General features: G+C 39.8%; 1 protein-coding gene across 3 annotated transcripts in view; it reads right to left on the bottom strand.

The window, feature by feature from the left end:
• rgs6 (regulator of G protein signaling 6) overlaps positions 1 to 18,685 on the bottom strand; it is an 89,836-nt gene that overhangs the window by 20,505 nt on the left and 50,646 nt on the right. For all 3 annotated transcript variants that reach the window (XM_065964200.1, XM_020628427.2, XM_065964201.1), the window contains exons 3-5: positions 5,416 to 5,512; positions 2,864 to 2,914; positions 1,581 to 1,687 (exon numbers count right to left, since the gene is read on the bottom strand). In XM_065964200.1, the coding sequence (XP_065820272.1) occupies positions 1,581 to 1,687; positions 2,864 to 2,914; positions 5,416 to 5,512 (255 nt within the window). The remainder of the gene's footprint in view (positions 1 to 1,580; positions 1,688 to 2,863; positions 2,915 to 5,415; positions 5,513 to 18,685) is intronic.

The raw sequence follows: 18,685 nt of genomic DNA, 5'->3' as shown, positions 1-18,685 counted from the left end.
ATGATTGGCCAGAGGAAATGTTCAACCCTGTGGCACATCAATGGGTCACCATGAACAACCTTTCCCACGACTATAAGTTCCATAGTTTAGCAATGATAATACTTAAATTCGGTTAGGGCCTGTGTTTTTTGTTTTTTTTTCTGCGCTGGCAGCACCCTCGACCTCAGTGTCAGGGTGCTTCTCACCAGTGCTTACTGTTGCTAGGTAACACAAATTGTCTTGCAGCCCTCTGTCTCCTTGGTATTGACAAGCAGATATCTTTTTAATTGCTACATATGCTTATTATTTTCGTCAATTGCTCGCAATATCACCTTGAAAACATGAATACAATGTAAAGGAATTGTGTCCTTGCATCAGCAGCAGCTTTCGATATAGACGTTGTACCCTTGAAAAGAGGTATCAGATCAGATTCTCCTCCTTCGCCTTTGTTGTTGACAACGTTGGCATCAGAAGTTGGGCTCCATTCTGAGTTTGATTAGTTGTAGGCCAACCATCCGCAGGGAGAGGCATGGGGGTCGTGTGCATGCTCAGCCTAGTGGAAGGCCGTCAGGTTTGGTTAGTCCAGGGATCTCTGGAAACAGCCGACAGGTATTGGGTGGCTCAGAGGGCTGTGGCTTCAGTGGTTGGGGAATCAAAAACACGTGCATGGGAGAAATTGAAGGACTTTAAGTATCTTCAGGTTTTGTTCACATGTGAGGGTAAGATGAGCCGTGAGATTGACAGACGGATAGGATCAGCTTAGGCAGAAGTTTAGGGCGTTGTACCAAACAGTTGTGCTGAAGAGGGAGCCTGAAGGCAAAGCTTTACCGGTTGATCTTGGTTCAAACCCTCATGTATGGTCATAAGCTATGGTCATGGATAGAGACCAAAAGAAGTAGATTGCAGATACAAGCTGCCAAAATGAGCTTCCTCCGGAGGGTGGCTGGGCTTAAGAGATAGAGTGAGAAGCTGAGACATTCAGGGGGAGCTCGGAGTAGAGCCGCTAGTCCTTTGCATCAAAAGAAGCCAGTTGAGTTGGTTCGCGGATCTGATGCTTCCCTTTGGAGGGTTTTCCTCCTGATCCCTCAGGAGGAGCTGGGAAACGTTGCCTGGGAAAGTGAAGTCCAGGTTGACTTACTTAGACTGCTGCCACCGCGACCCAACCTCGGATAAGGGGAAGAAAATTGATGGATGCATGGATGGATGGACGGATGGACAAGGAGGCCATTTGCTCATGTGATGTTAAACAATCCACCTCAGCAAAGGGGGTCTCAGCAAATGTAATCTGCGTCAAAAACACAGAACTTGATACTTCTCAGCTCTCTCAGCAGTGACCTCACGTGTCTAACTGAGACTATAATCATGTTTTCAAAAACAATCTGTGGGCTTTCTTTGCAGTACTTGGCTTTCATCTCAGTATCAAGTAACAAAAGAGGCTCAAAAAAGCGTCAGACACCTACTGAAGGATATTGAATATATTCTGTAACACTATACCTGAGGATGACCTCACTTTAAAAACCAGACCATCAAACTCTGCAAATGTAGCCACTTCTCCTATAGCCTTCTCTGTATCCAATTTATCCCTTAAAGCCCCCGCTCACCTGAAAGCGGTAGAAAGTGCCGTCATCTTTGAGGGAGAGGACGTGATCGGAGATGGGGAAGAAGTACCCTTGAGCTGCGATGAGACTCCCGATGTGCATGGCCTCAGCTGCGAAAGGAACAGAACGAGGAGTACAGATCACAGTGGGATCCTCTGCACTCCACATATTATCTGTGAGGCATTATATGTGGATGGAATTAAGTCTGAAGCAGCAATATCCCGATAAAGTAGACACTCATGAAAAGACTTTTTAGAACAAGATGTTAAAGTCATGCAATAAAACAGGTGTCTAAAACAGAACTCCTCAGAACATGATGATTTTACCACATTTCTCTCATTAAGGTCACACATTAGCTGCATTTAAAGGTTTTATCACATTTTTACTGTGTTTCTTTCCCTGATTTTATTACTTTGATTTATTCTTTGCCTAAACAGTACTGATATCTATTTACGTCTCAAACCTGATGATATCATGACCACTTTGTAACTCGTATCTTAGCAAAGGGCTCTATAAATAAAGGTAAGGTTAGACTGTTCCATATACTTAGATAGCCAGCTGTATTGGCCCTGAAAAAGTTTGAAAAGTTATACTGTGGATGTAGCTGGATGAGTCAATGTCTGACTCAGTGTCCAAGTTGTGGGCTCCTGTACCAACAATAAACAAGACTCTCCCACCATCATGCTGCAGGTCAGGTCGATTAAACAACACATAGAAAGCAAAAACTAGCCAGTTTTTTTGTAAAAACTCTAGCCTTTTATTTTCTTATAACATCATTTCGTTTCTGTTGATAATGTTTGATTCCTCTGTTAAACAATGATAGAAATCAACCCTAAAGCAACATGCAAAGATCTTCTATTCATTTAAAAAAATACCAAATGAACATGAATACTCTAACCGTGTGTGCCTTCCACACATCGTACCTAACCTTTCATAAACTGGGCTGTTGTTCGATAATAAAAGGACTGCAATTGAGTTGCTAATTTTAAGTAAATTCACTCAACATTGAAACAAATAAGGCCATGTTTTTGTTATATTCACAATTCCAGCTTTGGAGAACATTTACCTCCCAGATCATGATATGTCATGCTTCCATTGCCCAAACTAATGTAATAAGTTTGTTGTTGCCCTTTTCCCATTCAGGAGATATGAGATTTGAAACGAGGAAATCTCAAAAAAGGAACCAGAACCTACTTGTTATCGCAGGAAAAATTTGTAAATAAAATATAGGGATGCATATGTCTGCTTCAGGCTTCCGTAGTGATCATATGCAGTACAACACTTACCTGGATCCTCAATGGCAAGGTTCTTCATCAGCCACTGTACGATATCTGAACCTGGATCAAGAGAGAGAGTCAGACAGACAGACATCATTATGATACAGTAAAATCAAGAAACACTTGGGTTATTGATGTTAAAAATAGATTAGAACAGGAAAAAAAAGAAAAGCTGTTAAAGCAGTACAACAAAAATAAAAGTGAGGTTTAATATGACACCTTTTTGGATCCACACTTAGGGCATGAATTTATACTCTTTGCCATTGTTATCCCCTTTCACACTCAGGAAAATAACACAAGATGAACAAACATAGCAAGAAGGTGGATGAGACACTGGTCTCAAATGATGTGTAATTATTGAAGGCTGAAAACTATTTTAGCTTGCTGGTATGTTTAAGACAAAGATACTTTTTAAATAATAGTTCTAATGAAGAAGTAATTATTTTTGATTACTTGCTCTCATGCAGATGTCTTTAAAACAAACTAATAGCATTCCTTTAGTACAGCGATACAGTGACATTGATGATAACATGCTAAAGAGATAGTTGTTCTTTCCAATGGAGATCGAGTATCATCTCCTTTGTTCTTCCCCTCATGCTTTCTCTGAGTCCCAAGGGGGGCAGCGTTAAATCCTTCATCATTCATTAGTTTCCTGGCCCCTCGGCACTCAGCAGCAAACATTTGAGTTGCTGTTCTGCACATCCACCCGCCGTTGTAGTAATTTGTGTTTATTGACACGCTCTGCTTATGGCGTATTGGAGGTAATGCATTTTCCATAAGTGCAGGGAATGAGAGAAGAGAGAAGAATGTTAATGGGTTGTCTTTGTTGCCATCATTTGTTTGGGGAGTGTCAGAGCCCTCCCACTGTGGCGCCAGCCTGTGAAAGAGATCTAGATTATCTATCTACAGCCTAGACTACAGCCAGCAGGCAAGATGGCCGACTTCCATCCTCACCTGTCAGGTACGATTGTTTTCATTTTTCCAATTCAAATGTTTCTGTTCGAGTCTTGACAGTGTGTGTTTACCCGCTGCTATACATTGTACTTCAAACAGGACGAGCTTTACTGCAGCAGTAGGAAGTAGATTGCCTCGCTTTAGGGCATCTTGACAGTAGGAGCAGTGCAGCATTACTCCTTCTGTTTCCACGCTCACATTTTCCTTTTTCAAACACTTAATCATATGTTGTCGTCCCATTTCCCCCTCTAGCTTTTCAGGAATCCTCCAGTGATCAACCTCTGGAGAAACAGAGCAGCAGCCTCTACAGGACCAGAATAAAAAGCAGCTACAACACATGATGTAGGATGAGACAGCTGGAGTTCTCACTGTTCGTATTCCTTACTAAAGGGCTCTTTGCTTAAAAATAACAACCCAATGCTGAAAGTTATTATTACTTACACTTATTTTGAGGAGGTTGTTTGAAAATGACACATTTAACTCTGTGTTTAACAATGTGGTATCAATGTATTGTGTTCATTAAATCACCCAAGTGTACATTCTATGTTCAGCTGATCATTTCTATCTAAATAATTCTGTCTCAGGTTTTCTAATAGTTGGTTCAAAAATGTAGTTCTTTATAGGAAACTTCTTTGGATATTATTTGGGAATATCCAACTAAAAAAACAAAGCTTTTCATGTTTGAATATAAATGGAAAAAAATACATTTTTGCATTGGACTGTCTTCACTAAAAATCACATTCATATCTGCTCTAACAGAATAGTAGCATTCAAGCATCGTTCAGCCCATTGTTTTGGTTTGCATCAAAGGTTTGGTGTGAATTTGCTTAATGAATTCACCTGAAATGTCCACCATAATACTTTATTAGGAGATAATATATCAGCATGGTGTTCTGTGTTCCCAAGTGGGCCAACAAAATCAACCAATACAAGTTAAAAATGCAAGAATCAATATAGTTACATAATCTTTCATGTAATAAAAACACCCTCACATTTTAAATAAACACAAGAAACTCACAAGAAACTCATTGTGACCTTATGTCAATCCTTTGCCCAACTCATAAATTACATAACCCACCACACGGCCCTTAGTGGGCATCACAGCATTCCCACCTTCAACGGAACCAGGATATGTTTATGCAAGCTTCTGGCATTCACAACGCTGATACTATCTACTTTACCGTGTTGCCTGAAAGACCCCCCGAACCTTGAAACAAGATGGGCAGCGAGAGCCAAAATATGATCACCAGGTTTTTTTTATGTGGAACCTCCCTTCACCTGTGTTTCAATGAGTTAGGCCCACAACACCTCAGGAAGGCTCAAAAGTTAGCTCCTGTGTCCCGGGACCAACCCCCTCCATGTCAGCTCTCACCGCCCATCATACCCACCCATTGAACTTCTTTGTGCTATCAAACCCCTGTGAAGACCACACAACTATTCCTTGTGCCATAATTACACATGAAAAGGAATTTCATAGAAGAACATAAATACTCTAACCTTGTTTTGGCCCCCAACTCATATTATTCCCCTTCCTTTTTTCACATACTCTATAAACAGACTTCCAGTTATCCCATCTTACAGGACATTTTGGACATCTCTTTCCTTACCCGTCACAACACTGGGGATTTTGGTCATAAAACTTTTGACAGTTCTGATGGGCACACCCTCCGCCTCATCCTGGATTAGAGTGACAATGTCTTCAATCTGCAGAAGAAGAGAGGAAGAGGGGACCAGAAGAAGGACAGAGACAGACGGGGAAAAGAAAAAACAGTTAGGTGGAAACTTAAATATCATTCATAAGAGGTAATTAAACTTAAGGATTGATTAAAAGCTCTTTATGTAGCACATTAGTGAACCATTACATCATTGGTCTTATATGGCAAATACGTTGCCTGAAATAGTGCATCATTTGTATCCCTTTTTTAACAAACTTAAATTAAAAAAAAGGTTGGGCCACCCCAGTCCAAAAAGTCTGGACACGCCACTGCTCAGAGTTGATTTTTGTTCTTCATAAAACAACCATAAAAAATTAAAGTTTCCAGGATGAGGAAATCTACAGAGTCACAGGAATTCATCTCATATACGTATTGGATAAGGATAAGCAGTTAACTGTTTAACACAAATGTATACATATAAATAAAACACATTGTCTGTTTAACTCTTAATACTTGTGGTAATAGGATTAGAGTTTGATTGACTGTTGACTTTGATTGTTGACACCCACTCGCTGCACAGATGCTTTTTTTCTTTGCGTCAGCAGAGTGGGATGTGAGAAGTTCATCGCTTTGGAGACAGCTGAAGCAAAACTACCACACAGCGCGGCGGCTAAATATAAACTCAGAGTCTAACCCAGAACAGAGAGAGGCAGATACATATGTTTTATTTTCACACTTGGATTATTTAAGCATCCACATGAAAGAAATAGTAAAAACAAAAAACAGCATTACTTTGCACAGAATTCCAGCATTGACAAAACCCTTTCAACTGCCTGTACCAGCCTTTTAAACAGCACATACAATATTTCATGCTGTGTGAACTTTTCTGACCCTTTTAGCTTCTTCGGTATTTTTATAATATGTGAAATAGCTGTCATTGAAATACAATTCCAGGAGGCGCCCACGCTGGGTCAAAGCTTACATGACTACTTCCATAACCGCCTCATGCAGACTCTAATGCACAGTGCTTTACATAGACAGAAACATCCTATACATTCTAGACTGCACAAATATTCTGAGAGGTCTTTGGAACAACTCGGGGAAAAAAATGTAAATGTGAAATTTTGATGCAAGATATGCAACATTTTTGCTCTGCTGGTGTACATTTTGTACGAGTAACTGATGCAACATACATCACGATGTACCAGAATACATTATAGTCTCTTAGGCTTCATCTGCTCTGCCTTTAATATGAGTAAGAACATGAGACCATGTACAGCAGGATACTGTATAAAGGCAGGGTTTTGAAGCGCAACTATGGTGGTCGCCATATTGGAAAGACTGTCTCACGCTAACTTTTGGTCAACCTGGCAACAGGCAAAGAGGCTGACCTGAGACAAACCTTAAGCCTGAGTATAGTTAAAAAAGTTGACGCCTGTCAATTCATTATATAGTTAGATACAATTAGCCTAGCTTAGCATAAAAACTGGAAGGAATTGGAAGCAGCTTGCCTTATGGTTATAAATAAACGAGCCAACCAGCCCTTCTATAGCTTCTAATTAATGTTAATCTTTCATATTTTTTAAATCCACAAGTTGTGGTCTAACATAGACCAGTTAGCTGCAGCTCCCTCTTGGCATGTGCAATGACTTCCTGGAGTCTCCATAGTGACAACAAGACTCCAAGATTCAAGCTTTTTGTTTTTGTTTTCTGGCTCTATCTTTGCTCTTAAACAAGTATCAGTCAAATGAGCTAAAACATTTTTTAACAGCCTTAGCCTGATGGTTGTAGCAGAATGATGACTTAAGCCTTTGCATCTTTTTACAAAAAAAATGCAATGTTCAGGGACAAAGTACCAACTTAAGGATAGAGAAGCTCAAAAAGCACAAAGCCTTCAATATGTCTGAGATGTTGGCAGAAAGTCTGAAAATTCAGTCTGACCCCTTCTGCTGTTACATTGTCACCCTCTCTCATTCAAAGACACATAAAAGCCTACTGGCCGTCTGCCATAAGGAAGGGCAGAGTCCACTTCAGAATCTATATAATAATACAATATTAACAAGTTTAATACTTTATGGTGTGCGGAGACAGATGGTAAAACGACTTCAATAGCATCCGCTGACATGAGCAATTTGCATCCAAAACTGGTTTTACATCATTTATTTTGTAAGTTACAACAACCTCAAGATTTTAAGTTAAGAAAAAGTAACCCCTTAAGTCAGTTGACCAATATGCCTTTTTTTATTTGAATCTGAAAAAAAGAAGTCAAATAAATGTAAGTCTGAGCATGTTAGCTATAATTATTACCCTTTTCTTTTTGTGAGCTGCCTTGACAAGTGAAATATCAGTCAAGTGTATCTTATCTTATATCATACAAGCATGAATTATTAGTTAATTATTAGTTATCGTCACTATGCAGTTATCAACAGGAACTACTTAGCAGCAGGCTGTCTGCTATGGACCCCTTCCCCCCCTTCCGTGCCAGAAGCCCAGTAGGCCTTATCCCGGCAGCAGAAGCCAGGCTCTCAAGTAGAAGGATCGTGTCGCCCCTCAATCACCGCACGACGCCCAGCCTCCACCATTGCACTGTGTCATCCCAACCAACACCCGACGCTCAACCCCGACCATCGTCCCCACAACCACCGTCGTCCTCGTTCACGCACGGTCTGCTCCGACCTCGACCTCAGCGGCAAGTAAGTAAGGACAACAGGAACGCGAGGAATACAAAGGATTGCTATTTGTAAAGCATCTCGAGATGACAATTGTTATGAATTGGCGCTATACAAATAATGATTTATGTAAAGATGTTATGTAAAGTGTCCTTCAGTATTAACTAATCCCATTCATACACATTAATACGCTGTTTATGAAGCAGCAGGAGATACTTTGTGTTAAGACATTTGGCTGCAGGAGCTGGGGATCAAACACCCGACCTTCAGGTTGAGAAACGGGCGACTCCACCAACTGAACCACAGTTGTTAAAAAAAGGCACTATCTTATTTCCCTGATATATGTCAACCCCTTCTGTTGACTTGATACCAGAAGTCTACAACGGTTTTGTAAATTCAAACACTGATTACATAGAGTGACACAAACAACATCCATCTCAAATCTCTTCTAAAATGTCTCTACTGTCATGGTGGTGCCTGAATCAAACCAAATATATCGGCTAAGTTTTGGCTCCTTTGGCCTCGTCTTGTGTTCCTCTTGTCAAACCACCCTCTACATTATTTCCCAGCAGACCGCTGAAATATTGAACGGCATTCTTCACTCCCAATGTTGGGGTAAGAAATTGCTAAGAAGCTGCATGCAAAAGGAATACATCATGCAAATTGGTGCGCAAACAAGTTCTAATGTGCACGGGTGAATTATGTGTACTGGGCTGTTTGTTTTGTTTTCAACTTGCCCCTTTCATTATCTGCACAATAACTGTTGAAGTCTTTGCCTGCTCTATAACTTCACATTTAAGACTCCCACAGCAAGTGAGGTATCGCTTTATTGAAAATAGCTCATTCATACACATTCATGCTCATTAGTCTCTTCCTTTAAAATGAGTCCTGAGCTTTAGTGAATACTATGTTGTAAAACCAATCTCATCTCAGTTAAACAGTTTATAATAACACACCAAAATTATGTAGCTCATTATGAGCTTTGAAGATGTGGAATTTTCTTGTTGGATAGTTTATCAAAGTTTATAAGAAGATATTAAACCTATGAGGGATTATACAGTATTCAGTGATGAGGTTTTTATATAAGATACTCTGCTTTATTAAATATAAAGCTTTACAAGTGTATGAATTCAGTGAAGCTTTAATGTGAATGTAAGATTTTGAAATGATAGCTTACATAACAAGATCACATATTTCACAGCGGCTATAATAATGTACTCTTATATGAAGTCATGATCTTATAATAGCCTTTGAAAATATTTCAATAATCATTGTCATACTGTTGCTGAAAGTGTAATATTGAGAGAAACCCAGACATGGCTTTTTGTCTCAGATGACACAGTATAAATAAAAGATGACAATCATACGTAAGGATATGAAATATAGCAGAGTGTAATGAAATGCAAAGAGCAGAGTTATCTATGGTATGACCCCTGCAGTGTAATCTTTATACTGAGCCTGATGGTGATCTGTGTGGTATTCTGCGGGGCTGCAGAGGGATTCAGGATCTGCAGGGGAGGAGAGGTGCACTGCTGAAAGGAAAGCCTGGTCTTACAGAGAACTGTTACCTTAGATGACACTGTACTGTGCATACACCTACACACACACAGCACAGATCAGAGCTTCAATACATGGCAACATACTCACACCACTGATGTGTCTAAACAAACAGAGCCTGGTGGACAATTTCAGGGAAATTAGCTTCAAAACAGTATCTAGCTGCAACTGCAGAATTGTCAAACAGAAAATCTGACTTTTGTACGTGATTGAACCAACGAAGCAGCAACCTCCGGTCTTGAAAAATGAAGCCATTGCGGAAGTGTACAATTCCAATGAGCCTCTGGAGCCCCCAGTGTATCGAACTAACCTGAGGGCGGAACTAGGAAGCAAAAAAGTGAGTAGGTGAGGAACCTTGAGCTGTGTTTGTTTGTTTATTTGTATGCCCCTCGACAACATACCAAGAAAGCAACTTAGTCTTGGGGTCCAGAAATTTAAAACATTTAAAACTACAGAAAATATACTACTAAAAAATGTATAATTATTTCATGCTTTCCATCACATTGTGATAAAAGTTTAAAGCAAGAGTTTTATTGTTTCTGCTGCCAATGAGACCTTATAAGACCATATAAGAAATGAACTGCTTTCCATTTCAAGGGCTCATGATGAAGTTATTTATAGTGATACATCAATTGCTGGGAGGATCGGATCATAAGGTGTGTTGTGATGTAAAATATCACATACTGGCCAGGATAATGGGTCTCCTGAGATATAATGCAATTAAAAATATGCTTTATTGAGATTATGTGCATGGCATTGACCTCATATGCAGATGAGTTTCTTTGAATCTATTAAAGCCCAGATGTTGACCTCAAATTTGACTCACTGTTTCAGGATCTGTGATTCAGTCTATAGGATACTTTTAAATTCTTACAGTATTTAAATAGAATCTGTTGAACTTCATTTATAAACATAAGACACATTTGCTCAGATGTCAGCTTTTTACAGCAAACCACCCAAGAAGCAGTAATAGTGAGTGGTTGACACTCTCTTTGGTCTTATATCAACCAGTAGACAGATGTCTCACTGAACTAACTCCTACAGCGGCAGACAACTTCAGTCAAGCTGCAATTGCCCAAAATATTCCATTGGGAGAAACGGTCTGCAAATTCAGAAATAGTGCGAATTCTAAAACCCATAAGAAAACAGCAGATGTGCTAAAAACACATAAACAATCAAAGTCAAAAACACAAATTCCCAGGAAGCAAATGGAACAGAGTACACTTGTTACGATGACATTTCTAGTCATCATAACAAAAGTGCTCCAGGCCTGAAGGGGGCGCTAAGTGGAACTCGATTTTGGGTGAATAGAAAATTATTTACAAAGAAGACTTAGAGAGCAAGTAGTAAGAGGTGTTCAGAGCTGCAGGGGTCGGGGAGACCCAACGGGACTGGATGAACACGGACATCGAGTCCTGTGCGGACCTCTATGGCTTTAAGGAAGATGTGCATTCGTTTCAGCTTTTTACAACATATATCTTTATTTGCTGAACAAATCCGTTGTCATGCTTGTTTTTGATTCTTGTTATTGAAGGTTCAACTTGGATACTGTGTACTTGAGTATAGTCTGTAATAGCTATCGTGGAGGGTGCACTCTTGCATGTTTCATTCAATTCATTACTTATGCAACCCTGAAGTCCAGCAGCAAAATATTCTGCGGTCTGACTAACTGCTGTATATTTTAAGCTCATTCTTTTTTAATATGTGCATGACATTTTATTCAATTCGTCTGAATCTTTTTGGGCGGCTATCAGCAACTTCTCTTACACCAACTCCCCTCTCCTTCTCCTTCTGTTGTCGCTTGACTTTTTGTCTGAGTGTTACTTGTCAGTATGGAGAGCCACTTCAAGCACGGAAAAGAACATGTTGCAATCAGTGTGATTACCAAAGATCTAGTGAAGGTATCATGCAGATGTACTGAAGCATCTCTCAAAGGAGTCAAATCAGTGAAAGATCTCTTACGACAAGTCTGATCACACTTTACCTCCCCAGAAATCTGAATGAATCAATCCATTGATAGCCTGTTCTTTGGCATTTTTTAGCTAGCTCTCCGATATCTAGAAAAAGAAAAACATTCAGCTAATGGATAAAACAACATGTCAACCAACCAAAAGGACAGCATTAGTTGATTCCCAATCTCAGAAATCATTGTCTGAAATCATTGTCTGATGGGCAATATATGACTCTGGGTATGGATGCTAATTTCATTGTAATTCCCGTGAAGCCAGCAGTGAGCGTTAAAAGACGTTGGTTAATAACATGAATATAACCCCAGAAATGTTTGAAATTTCCAATGGTTCTGAATTTTTCAGTTTAGGAATGGCTAGTCTGGGATGCGTGGTTAACTTGAGCACCACTCTGGAGTTTGCATGTCCTACTTGCTTTAAGAAATCCTGATATTGGTCTAGCACGAGTTAAACTCTCACTGAGAGGAGAAATGGGGATGGCGTGGTTCAGAAGACTTCACTTTCTTTCTTTTCTCTCAAAATGTGTTACAAAGGTATCAGAGTGCAGTCATCCCCTCCCCTCCGGGCCATGGCTGATGTTTTCTCTCTCTCAGCAGGATGTATACATGCTTCATTACAGCAAAGTGATGGCTTCATCACTCTCCTCTCCCACCGATCTCTCTTTGTGCAGAGAAAGTATAATTGCAGCTGTTTCAGGGTCAGGAATGTTGTTGCTTTTGTGCATTTATTCGGGTTTGCATGCTGGGTTGTGGGTCCGGCTGAGAGGTATTGTGGCCTCTTCCCATGGGTCGACGTGACTGACTCAGCATGTTTTGGTCCACTTAGATTCTGAATAGCTCTTGTGTAACTTTCTCTTATTGGGCATGATGACAGCAGCATGTTCAAGGTTAAAAAAAAGGGTCAGACTTGAAAACTAGTTTTATCCAGCATTAAGAAGCCTAAACTTGCATGCATTATATTAATATGAAGTGTTAATACTTTGAATACGGGCAACAACACATGATTATTTTCATGATTGTCTTATCTGAGTATTATTCACATCATACATGGAAATTAAATAAACACAATGTCTGATAAGTAATTATCCTTATCAAAATTTCCAAGACTCCAAAGTGACATATTTAACTGGCTGCTTTTTTTTTGTTTTTTCTTCAATCAAAAAGTCCATGACAATGATTTCTCTTCCGCACTTTGAGAAATGTGAAGAAAAGTCACAACTCTGACACCCAAGAAGACCAGAATAAAACTGCCAATTGTGCTCAAATCAACGAGTGAAAGATTATTCAGTTGCCAACTTACCAAAATACTAAACTGAGGGACAGAGATGATGGAATTCATAAAGCTGCTGTGTATAACTGGACGGCCATTCTGTTTCCCGAGGGGATCATTAAACCACAATCAGCGGCACAGTTCGTGTCACCGCATAGCCCACCTGTCTGCCAGGCAGCCTGCCAGCCCCAGAGCTGCTCCGTGCTAACGTGCGGTGATAACGCTGTAATCAGGCGGCCCACTGCCCCATAGGGGGTTAAATACAGACGATCGCAATAATACTGATGAAATCTGCCCCCACTGAGCTGCACTCAAAAGCAGAAACACCAACATACAGACAGACTCGTAGAGAAGTAGCACATCCACACAATCAGACAACACAATACACACTGCACTCAGCTGTTACATGTATGTTGACCCACACATGTGATGACTGCTGCATGGCTTTCTTATATGATTCTCTGCCTTTACAACAAGAGCTACATGTTGAAGGTTAAATGGCTCTTAGCACAACCCTCATCCTGACTAGGGCTGTTGGAATGAAATTCAGGATTCAAATATAATTTGAACAGGAAAAAAAAAAGAATCACACACATTTGTATTTGAAAACTGAATCCGTTCATGAATCTCACCCTTCTGCTAATGTCCACTAATGTCACAAAACCAATGAGGTGTAGCGTTTTCAGCGCTCAGAGTCCAAAGCACAAAAAAAAACGCCCTGGTGTTGCTGCACTCACAACGGTGCTCTCAGTTCAACTTTTGGAACACCACTGTGCTTGTTAATGTCTCTTCTCCCTCACTGACAATTAAGAATCAAGAAGGGGCAAGACTTTTGATATCGGCTCTGTCAACAACAATGGCGGAGGAGAAACATGCCCTCTGAAACTGAGGTCGTAGGTGCTGCCAGCACAGTTCTGTTCACATCTGGTCACCACTGCACATAGTTATGGTTACATCTGTTTACATCTGTTAGTCCGATCACTGTCCACTTATATCTACTCTTTTATATTTTGTATTTTTAAGTTAAGTTTAATCTTTAAGTTGTATTTAAATTAACACTTTCTATTTAGGTTAAAATGTTTTGTTTACTTGCACTGTTGTTAATTTACTGCTCTGTGTGCCTTTGAATTGCCCCCCGGGGACAAATAAAGTTTTTTGAATAGTTGAATTGAATTGAAATACATCTGTTAGTTGACACAGAGTCCACTAGCGTTCCAGTGGGCACTGACTGCATTCAGAAAAACAGTCCGTGTGGAAAGCAAAGGGGGCGAAGTGCATCAGCTGCTATGCAGTCGTGGATCGTATCAGCATTGCCTCTAAACTCGAACTCCATTCTCGCTTCTCATATAGTGGGACTGTAAACAATGGTGAGACATTGAAACAGTCTCTGTTGGAGTTTTCTACCACTAGCTGCTGGTTCTGCCCGGATGCCCCAAAAACTGTCACTCCCTGCGGTTATTATTATCAGATGTAAGGCGATAAGAATGAGAAGGGTGATTGTGTTTAGGTTGTCACAGTAAGTATTGTGTTTCTATCATGTCCTTTCTGTTTCCTTAAAAAAAAATCTCCACAGACACTGCCAGACGTATCGGCAAGTATATTTTTAGTACTTTTCTTTTTTTTTTTTTTTTTTTTTTATGTTTCCGTGATCAAACTTTCCTCAATTAGCTCTTTGCTATGAAAGGAAGTAAATCATCTAAACAGTTCTCAGTTACACAAAAAGGTCTAACTACGATACGTCGACCTTTTGCATAAGTCTGCGATTACAAGCTTCTGGAAATAAATCATCCCTGTGATGGATATTCTTTAATAAAGTCTGAACACGTACAGCTCAGGAACATGGGCTCCCATAAGACTGCTGCAATAAAATACAGCAGAAATCACACTTTCACTTTTATGTCTCATGCCGGGTATTAGCATTTTTCTTGATTCAGAAAGAGGATTACTATGCCATGCTGGCAAAGGTCAAATTAGTGTCACTGAAATTATTGAACACAGCCAAAGTGATTAAAATGTATGCACATCAGCATCATTTGCACATTAACACAGGCTCCAGACACACACACACACACACACACACACACACACACACACACACACACACACACACACACACACACACACACACACAGAATGAATTTCCATTCAGGTAAAGTGGGTGTAATGACCTGCAGACATGCTGCAGCCCTTTGACTGCAGAGTGTATGGGTTTACGTCTGAAGGTCACATCTGGCTTTGTGACAGTGATGATGGGTCTTACCGGTTTCAGCCCAGCGCGTCTGACAGCAGGACGATGTGACTGTTAATGGAAGTGTAATGAAAACAGGATGGCTTTGCCACAGTTGACTGCTGGTGCTTCTCTGCTTGATATCTGATACTATCCCTGAGCAATTTATAAGGCAAGTCAGAAATCTGGTCTATAAAATATAAGACAACATCTTGTTTGTGCATCAGACAGAAGTGAGTTTTTGGAAATATTATCTAGAACACTGGTTTCCAGGGGGAAACTCAGGGGGGGAGGGGGGGGTGGAGCAAGGCTTTGTCTGCTTTGAAGATGCCAGAATTAGATTTACCAATATTAACCCAACTCATGAAAACACCCTAACTATTCTTTTGGTAAGAACAAGTGTATGTATGCATAGCCTGTTAGGATGACAAACTAAAAAATGTTTACAATGTTTTAGGATTATCCCTCAAAAGAGACATTTATCATTGAAACAATTATAATTACTGTTAACTTTTAAAACAATGCATGTTTTGTTTTTTGTTTTTTTACTCAAGTGGGTCCATGGGTTGGGTAGGGGGCAGCTTTTCTTAGATCCTTTTAGGGCTCCAAGGAAAAAAGGTTGGGAACCACTGCTCTGAAACCACAGCTCAGTGGTTGAGTGAATTTCAGAAGAAATTCATATGGCTGATAATTATTGAATTTGGATTTAGATATTATTGTTTTTAAGATTGAAACTAGATTGGATTTATAATGATCTTTTGAAGTGCAACTATCAACATCCAAGCTAGCGTCTTACCAGGCTCTACGTAGTCCCACTAATGCTGCGAGTATACAGTATCCTAAATGCTGAAGTTAAAAACAACCTTTTGCCAAATACTTCTCCTGTTATTAATTCAATACTGAAAGATAGATTTTAACACTAACCATCATCCTGCACTTTCCTGCAAAACGGTCTTTTTCTCCTATATGTTTTGTATATTGTAGAAAAAAATGTTCATGATGTGAAGTCTGTATAAATGAATAGGTAAACAGTTTACTAAAGTCCTGAAATATGCTGTGGGAAAACAAACAATTACATAGATTTCAGTAAAAGGAAGCATTTTACAGACTGAACAAAACAACTGGTCAAAAAGAGGTGATTTCATTCGAAAGCTCTGGCTGCATGTGGAGCTCTGGATTACAGCCTCAGCCTCCCTCAGTTCTGTTAACACCTTTGGGATATGGCAGCTGCTGCAGTGAGGACAAGGAGCCCTGGGTGACAAGGGAGCAACAGGCCATCTACCAGACACCCAAAAGATTATCAGGATTTTCAGAAGTAGGGGCTTTTTATCAAATGCCTGTTTCCAACTTGTCTACCTCTGCAAAGAATGTCAAAAAAGTAAAGAGAGGCTGCAAAAGAGTGAAAAGGAGGAAATGTTATGTAAGAGTGCCGAAAAAGATTTCTCCCTGCTAATTATGTTCTAACATTTCTCACATGCCCAAACTGTTCCTTTCAAAGGAACAATGATACCCAAATTGCCTTTTTTTTAAATTTTATTTCCTGTCTGCTTTGGGGTGCAACAAGCAATTCAATTTTGTCTTCTAAGATCCAGTTTGACAAAAAAAAGGTCCATGTGTAAACTACAAGGCTGTTCTGTACTTTTGCATGCAACTCTTAGGGTGGGACATTTTTTTTTAAAAACTCAGCTTTTAAAATTGTTGTGTACCAAGTACCATCAAATTCTAACTTAGCATGAGTCTAATCTACTGGCTGTGAACACTTAAGTAACGTCCTGTTTACAAAACAACAATATCAGCCTAAAATGAAAACCATTTGTTGCTTTTTAGCTGTGTGATACACGGCAACGGCGTTTTGGGTAAGTAAAAGCAAACCTTTTCCAGAGTGCAAACTTTTGAACACAGCAGCGAATCCGTCGTCGTGTAAACTGGACATAAGAATCCTACTTATTTTCCATCAGAAACACAAAGCTCACCCTTCTTTGTTTTTACTACTTTATTTATTGCAACTACAGACACATATTTGGTGTGGAAAGAAAATGTAAAAAGCTGTTTGATGCAGTGTGATGTTCATCTCCGTGTATGACACGGGGGTCACCGGGGTATAAAATATCTATATAGAAATGACCAATCTTCCAACTGATGGCCTGGTTTGCTTTTGTAGTTCATATAGAGACATCAGTATTAAATACAATCTACTTTTTAAAAAAAACAACTTTATTAAAGTATTGGCATACATGTAAGGGGTGTGAGGTGAACTCTGGAAATAAAGGTGATAAAGGGCACTCACTGCCACTCGAATCAGGGCAAGAAATGTGTCCCTGTTGGAGTCTCAGAAAGACAAACAGCTGTCTGATAGCAGGTGTCTGATTATATTTTTAGCCCCTCCACAGGAGAGCTTTTCAAGTCTCTTTCTTCTACTCTGTACAATATTTCAAATCTTGTTACTGGAGGGCTACTTCAGGAGTGTGGCTTTTGTTACAACAAAAGGCCATCTTCAGCTGGCTGTTGTTTGCTGTTATTTCATTATGAACAGCTGGAGAGAATTTGCAAAGATACATGCGAGGTTTTGTGGTTATTCTGTTCAACAGCTTGTACAGCGAGTTCCTCTTCACTACACGTTTGAGTTCTGTGTAACTTTTGTAAGAATAACGCTAAAGTTAAAAATGATAAAATTCCGGAGGCAGAAAAGTTGTCATAAGAAAACTTGTTGATCGAGTTTCCTGTCTGGCAGAGAGCCGAGCGGCCACAGACAGCAGAGTGTGAACTGAGGCCAAACACTCCCTGGGCAATAATCAATCCAGACGAGTTTTCATTGCTTCCAGCCAGGGACACCAACAGAGCTGACCTCGCATCTCAGAGCCAGACACATCCATACCTGACACAGAGAGAGAGAGTAATCAGCACAGGGGGAGGCTGATTATTTTCTATCCTCTCTGTGCACCCATGGGAGGCCAGTGAACATTTGTCACTCCTGTGATATCAAACAACTTTTTAACCATGGTTTCCATCATGACGCTTATACTACAGATATGAACATCATCTTTATCATCATTTTTATAGCTGACAATTAGATGCAGATATTCAAGAAGGATTGAAAATGATAAAAAAAAAGAACTCCATTTCATTTTTTCTCTTTGGCAGATGGGCACTTCATTGCCCCCAGAAGTTAAAGAATATTCACATTTTTCTGCTTTGCAAATAAGCCCTGAGCTGTGTGTGTCTGTAATCAGCTTCCCTCTCTCTTGAAAGAAAATTACTTGTTGATTATTGCAACCAAAGAACACAAAACAACACCACCAGTGTTATGTACTCAATATTTTTTTAAACCGAAGATGCCAATGGAAAATCACAGCAGCAATTACAAGTTAAAAGTGTTCCTGTCGGGTGTTTAAACTGTGTGAAATGACAGGAGCGCATACAAAGAGACACATCAGTTCAAATAAAATTCATTTAAAAATGAGCCAGCGAGGGGAAAAAGCACTTGGCATTTCCATTCATGGATCAGACCGGGCCCATTTCAACTCCATTCTTGG

Source organism: Labrus bergylta, chromosome 15, assembly GCF_963930695.1.
Source record: "Labrus bergylta chromosome 15, fLabBer1.1, whole genome shotgun sequence".
In the NCBI taxonomy this organism is placed as follows: Eukaryota; Metazoa; Chordata; class Actinopteri; order Labriformes; family Labridae; genus Labrus; species Labrus bergylta.
The sequence above is the reverse complement of the archived record's forward strand: the minus strand, read 5'-3'. Positions and strand labels throughout refer to the sequence as shown.